Source organism: Pteropus vampyrus, unplaced genomic scaffold (assembly GCF_000151845.1).
Source record: "Pteropus vampyrus isolate Shadow unplaced genomic scaffold, Pvam_2.0 Scaffold571, whole genome shotgun sequence".
Classification (NCBI taxonomy): Eukaryota; Metazoa; Chordata; class Mammalia; order Chiroptera; family Pteropodidae; genus Pteropus; species Pteropus vampyrus.
The window spans coordinates 216,002-223,087 of NW_011889352.1; the positions used below are offsets into that span (position 1 = coordinate 216,002).

Consider the following 7,086-nt stretch of genomic DNA (forward strand, 5'->3'; position numbering starts at 1 on the left):
ATTCTACTCTTCTTTCTTAGTAAAGAACTCTTGATTTTTAGCAGTGTAATAAAATTGCCCAGAATAAAGATTCATTTTCTAGCCTTTCTTTAGAGGTAAGTGTGGCTGGGTTTGTTTGTTTGTTTGTTTGTTTGTTTGTTTGTTTTTTGTCTGTCCTTTCTTCTTGTCAACTGGCACAGGGTTGGCTGTGGCTCAAGCAGCCTTCTCGAGCCACAGGGTAGAAGTCTATGCTAAGGATGGTTGATCAGCAAAATAGGAGACTGGGTCCCTGACTATGTGAGGCTACTGTGTCAGCACTGGAGTTTTAACATTTTCAAAGATATAAATTTTTTTAAGTTAAATTGTCATTTGGAGCTTCCTATAGCCCACAGATAATCCTAATTCCAATTCAAATTTCATACCAGAGACTCATATGATTAATAAGATCTTTAAAAATAATTCTTGGAGGCTCCACATACATATTAAGAAAAAGTAGTTGATTTAATGTAATTTGTTCTTAACTTTTAGCTAAAGTCAACCACACTGAAAGAAGGGTAGCTTTGTATGGGAGAGATATGAAATTCTAAAACATAAACTATTGTATAGGGAGAAAATAAGCTTGACTAAATTATCATTAAAAAAGTAAAGGCAGATTAAAGGCATTCCAGAGAGAGAAGCTAATACAATTGAGATTGATTCCTGAGGCCCTGCTATATACTCTGCCTAGGGTTCTGTGAAATCTCCTTGGGTCTTTTTAACAAGTTATCCATTTTACTTAAGAAAAAAAAAATCAACCAAATGGCTTGTTTCTGTTACTTACAAACAAAAAAGTACTAACCAAGAACAACAGGTACATACAGGAGTATCCCATTCATGCAGTATTACTGAGGAACAGAGTATTCTGATAAGATATTCTAGTAAGTAAAAATTTTTATAAGTAACTTAAGCTTACCTTTTTGTCCCCCAGCTGTTACTGAATGCAGCTTGGCATTTTATTTTACAAAATAACTGTGTATTTATCATTGTATTCAATTAAATTTTTATCCTCATTCTATTTATTATTTTCCTTGGAATGTCTAAGACATTTTGAATTTACATATGAGGAAATTAATAGTCTGATCGTGTGCTTATTGTTTTTTAGCATGAATGGCCTACAGGCACCATTCTGAACAGTCTTGCATTGACAGAAATGGAGTTAAAGAAGTTTCTAGAAGGAGGCTTTATGTGTAAGAGTTGAAAACAGTGTTTGCCCTGTGGTTTGAATATGCTGCTAGGACCAATTAAAGGGATTGCTGCTGTATGTAACTTTGAGACTGGTTTACGCTGGGCTTCCCACAATTACTGCAATCTGTAGTCAAGTTCAAGAACACCCAAGTGCAAACCTTAGGCCTTTGATAGAACTTTCTAGAAAGAGGTAATGATATGAGTGAAGACTTCAGTTATTTAGCTGGGCCTTGAGTTATAAATGGGGTTTTCACTTTTAGAGATGGAGCAAGTGGACGGTAGTATCACTGTCAACCAATGGAGCTCCACCAATCAAGATCTTTGCGGGAGCCCTTCTCTACTTGACCAGGCCCATTTCATCATCAACTGTGCAGTGGGGCTCTTCTCTATGCTAACACAAAAGCATAGTTTAATTTATTTTAATTCTTTATTGTCATTAATGGTCGACTATTTATATTGTGGTTTTTATGGAAATGCACGTAAAGTTTAATAATATACTTTAGTAGATGTATCTGGTAACAATATCATTTATGTTCCTAAGCTCTTTCTTATAACTTGGAGCACATTTTATACTAAGTTATATGAAATAAATCTAGTTTAGTTATACATTTATTAACTTATATTCACAGTCAGTAAATGGTGGTCAGCTACCACTGAGCCTAACTTATCATTTTAAGTTATTGGATGACTGTGGTTTAATGTTAGGTTATTTTACCTGCCATATATCATTTATCATACACATGCGTGCGTGTGTGTGTGTATGTGTGTGTGTGTGTGTGTGTGTGTATGAATACGCATACATATATATTCCTATGAGTAAGCCCCATATCACTGTGCTTTCTCATCTGCTATTTATCCTCTTTTTTTATTACTGTCAGTAAGTATGCCATTGATTCTAATCTTCTTTATTTCATATATAATTGTGTAGTTAGTATTTTCCAATTTCTTTTTTCTCTTTTTTTTGGTTTTGTAATGGTCTTTTTAAATTTTTTTTACATGAAATCTTACATGGATTCCAACATATAAAATAAACAAATGTGGAAATGAGCTGTGGAAATGAAACAGGGGGTCCAGCGCCCTGCTGCTGAACCTCCAAACCTGGGCTCCAGTGCTGAACACTGAGGCACTTCATGAAAACCCAGGCCACCATCGAATAGTTTAATACCCCTGATCAAACCCAAGAGTGACTTCCTCTCTTGAAGAATAAATCTTTTTTAGGAAATATAATCTTGTGTCTTTTACAGAAGGCAACAACAACAAAAAATCTATAACCTCATTACCCCATAACCTCTATTAATATAACAAACAAAAAGGAGTAAAACATGTATAAGATTTGAAAATTCAAACAATACAGAAAGGTTAAAACAGGAAGAACAATGCCTTCCTCAAGCTTGTGCATACCCTCCATCCTACCAAGACCTTTCTCCTCAAAGGTAACCACTATAAGTTACTTGTAATTCATTAAATAATATATAAGTGTATGTCTATGTGTGTAAGTGTATATGTGTGAATAAAGCTTTTTAAATAAAACTTAATATGTACAAAGGTATCATACTATGTCATGCACTTTGTTTTTTAATATCAGCAAACTTTTTTAAAATTAATTTTTCACAGCTGCATTTCACATAGTTGTTATCCTAACTAACTTTCACATCAGCAGGTTACTGTGAATATGACTGATTGTGTTTCTACTATCTGTGTCTGAGCATCACAAGGCAGTTTCCAAGAGAAGCGGGGTGGTAAAATGCTCAGCCTTTCCTGCAAGCATCATTTATTCCACAATTTATCTGCAAAGGAACAGTATCCTCAAAATAATGTTAAAAAAATAGCCATGGTATACTTCACTACAACAGAACTTAATTACCATATGTAACAATGTTTCTATGAAAAAATGGAACTGGAAATACCTCTCTAGAGGTGGAATGACACAGTGGGAAAAGTAGGGTATTAGACTCAAAATACCTGAACTTTAATCTTGGCACTGTCACTACTAGTTTTATCACTTTGAACCAGTTACTACAATTCAGCTTCTCATATGTAAAACGGAGATAATGGTATGAATTTCTCAGGCTGTTCTACGGATCCAATGACGTAATAGAACATTTCCTGGCACACAATAGGCACTGTTAAGTTCCTTTCCATTCTCCTACAAAGAGATTAGCATTTTTTAATTAGCTTCAAACTCCTGATGGATTATGGAAGATGATGGGGCAGGGAACAAATAATGGAGTAGAGATTTGGGGAGACAGGGATAGTTTTAGGTATTCTTGATGGTTAGAATAAAGAACTTAAATAGCTTCTTGATTCTGATTAGTGCCCCTGTTACTGTCTTTTTTTCCCCCTTTTAGGTACAGGAATTGGCCATCTCCTTTGCTTTACATTTCTACCATTTGCTGCTTTCATTTAGAGTCCTCCACCTCCCACTGCATAGCCAAATGCAAGACAGAATTTAGCCCTAGTTTCTCCCTCCTAAAGATAGAGGAAAAAAAATATATCTTATATAAAAACAAACACCTAGAGATTGACTCCTGAAACAGCAGAGAGAAGACCTCAGTGAACGCAATCTTTTTCTAAAACAATGAAAATCTAGGCAAACAAACTATTTCAGAACTCCGTAATTTAATGAAAGCCACAGACTGAAGTAAAAAATCCAAAGGAAACTACTGAACCTCGATATCCTTGATAATAGCAGCAGCCCAGGCACCTAAGGTGGAATATAGTTCAGATGTCACATGACTGATGAAAATGTCAGTTCCAATCCTGTCTCTACTGGTTGAGGGATCTGTGACCTTTACTTTTCCCCTCAAGTTCATCTTATTTTCTCCTTAACTATCTGTGAGAATTACATAATGTAATATGGCAACGACAACAAAACACCCATGAGTAGATAAGGAAAAGTTATTTACTTAAAAAAAAAACTTGCTAAATCCAACATTTCTACCTTACACTTGAAAGGTGCATTATTTGCAATTAAACCATTTAAAAGCTTCAGACTTCTGTTCCAACATTGTTTTACCTATACACATAGTTATTATGCATAAAAATTTGTAAAAAAATAGTCACAATAAGGCCAAAATTGTAACTTCACATAAATCAAAGTGACAATATTGAAATTCTTCAACAAAGTATTTCTCTACACTGAGCCTTAATCTTTCCAGTATGTTGCTCAAAGGATGATTTCTACTCCTTCCTCTATATCAGTGTAAGCTGTCCTCCAGCTGCTTTAGAATATCCTTCGTTTAAACCACCAACCACATAATTATAATGCTTTTCTTCCTCAGGTTTCAAAATATCATTTTATAAACAAATTTTAACCCAAACTATCTAATCCATACTGTACTATAAATGTATAGTCTCCCAAACATATATACAATGTTGCAGCATAATGGATTTACTTGAATTTCACTTTTAAATCATCAAAAATAGTTAACGATGACTTTCCTTAATTTTAATTAAATTGCATGGGGGGTAAACGCACACATTAATACATGTTTTACTAAGAATAAACTCCTACCTTAGGAGACGCGGAGAGATCTCTTCCTGCAGAAACAACTGTGTTTTCATTTACTCCTCCAGTCTTTGGTGAGATGGCTGGTGGGGCTGGGGCTCTTCTTTTTACTCTCTTTTCAGTTTCCAGTTCTTGAATTGGATTTACCAAATTATTTGGAGGAGGAATTGGTTTAGGTTCATAAAAAGGATTTGATCTAAATAAAAGAAGAAATTATTATTAAATGTCTCAAACATAGCTTATTTCTAAAATAATATGTTCAGTTATAAAACAAGAAAATACTGAAAATAAGGAAAAAAATCAAACCAGTGATAACCTATGATTCAGAAGCAATCGCTTTTAATCTGTTTTGTTAATCATTAACAATAAAATTTCCCCTTTTAAAAAGTATTTTTAAATTCTTTTAACACAAGGTTAACTCAGCTTTTATTATATACAGATCCTTAGAAAAATGTTTTTAATAATAGTAAATACTATATATCACAATCAAGGAAAAAGAAATTAGATGTGGAAATATTGATTTGTTTTTTATGCTCCCAACAACAAACATCTTTTTCCTTGCATTTCATCCCTTCCTCTGTGTTAAATTCTCTTCTCATTAGGGAACATCTTTTATAAGTTCACTCAATGAGGTTCTATTAGTAGTAAATTCTCTCAAGAGTTGAAAATACCTTTATTTCAGCTTGACACTTAAATGACAGTTTAGCTAGGTAGAGAATTCAGGCACTTTGAAGATATTAGCCTACTTTAGCCTATCACTGCTCTTTTGTAAGTCTATTTTATCTCTGGTTGCTGTTAAGATCTCTTTATTTCTGGTTTTGAGCAATTTTACTATGACACATCTAGGTGTGAATTTCTTTTAATTTATCCTGTTTCAGATTCTATATTTCCTGAGTCTGAAGATTCATGTGTTTTATTATTTATAAAAAAATTATCAGCTATTATCACTTTGATAGCCTCTTCTTTATTTTCTCCATTCTCTTCTTTAGTAAATATTATTAGATATATGTTGAACTATTTCTCTTCTTCATATTTTTACAATTTTTTCCTCCCGTGCTGCATTGTGGACAATTCCCTCACATCTATAATCTAATTCAATTTTTCTCTCTTCATCTGTGTCTAATATAATGAACTTTCAACTTCAGTAAGATATTTCTTCATATGGCTGTGTGTAAAATACCTCAGGTACAGAGATTTGAGTCATTAATCATTTAAACATATTTATAGTCTATCTGATAAATTATTTTAAGTTCTCGTATATATAATCCTGGTATTTCCTTTGTCTCCTGACTCTTTCTCTTAGAAAACTGTTTCCTTGTATGTTTTGTAATTCTAGATTATGAGTTCAGGGTTTACTGTGAGGAAATCCTATGTAATCTGAGCTGGGAGTGACTCTCTTCAGAATGTTTTATGTATTGATGTACTTGCATTTGCCAAGTACTTTAAGAGCCACTTTGTATGTTACTTTCTTGGCTTGGAGGTTCCCAGACAATCTTGTCAATATAATGTCAAATCCACATGAGGGTGGGCCTGTGCTTACAACTTCTCAGGAAAGACTTTTTTTTTCCTCTACCTAGAGTCTAGGCCCAGGCAGAAAATCTTCCTTGTTAACTCCCTTTTTGAGTAGATAATTTTTTTTCTTGTTAGTCATTCATAAACACATGTATCTAGTATATATCATGAGTATTCTTCCTATTACACAATAAGAAACTGTTATTCTGGTTTTTGTTTTTTACTTAGTTGCATTTTTTTTTCAACTCTAGTCCAACATCCTGTGTGTACAATAACAATAGAATTTCTGAGTCTACAAACCTAAGGACCAGATCACCCAAACGTAGTGATTATAACAAGGGAATTCCGCCTAAGGCATATAAGGCGTGTACCAGTGATAGCCCTCTGTTTCAACTGTGCATGTTCTTTGAACTACAATAGTACCAGACTCACTTAGAACCAATTATTAACACCTCTGCCTAAAGATTTATATATCCAGTCAGGTCAATGAGACTCTGGTTACCAAGTATATCTAAATCAGAGATGTGAAATACATCATATTTGTGAGGTTACTCGTACTCTGTACTCATGGCAACAGTTAGAATCATGTGACTCCTTCCCATTGAGCTGGAGTACAGCCTCAGAATCTCTCTCGACTTTGCTCAGGGTAGCTGCTTTTAATTGAGTGGGGTTGGCATGTACATAAAAAACCTACTTCCTTTTCTTCCTCTTCCTATGTCTGTGCATTCAAGAGAAAAAAACAAAACAAAACAGGAAATATATAACTATATACACACACATATATATTTGAAAATTAGCTTTTCAGACCAAAATATTCTGGCCTAGTGACCAACATACACTTAAAGTATTTATATCCATGTTTA

General features: G+C 33.8%; 1 protein-coding gene across 10 annotated transcripts in view; it reads right to left on the minus strand.

Annotated features, from left to right (window-relative positions):
* Positions 1-7,086, minus strand: part of EHBP1 (EH domain binding protein 1) — a 322,192-nt gene that overhangs the window by 152,052 nt on the left and 163,054 nt on the right. For all 10 annotated transcript variants that reach the window (XM_011384344.2, XM_011384346.2, XM_023525560.1 and 7 more), the window contains one exon: positions 4,718-4,907. In XM_011384344.2, the coding sequence (XP_011382646.1) occupies positions 4,718-4,907 (190 nt within the window). The remainder of the gene's footprint in view (positions 1-4,717; positions 4,908-7,086) is intronic.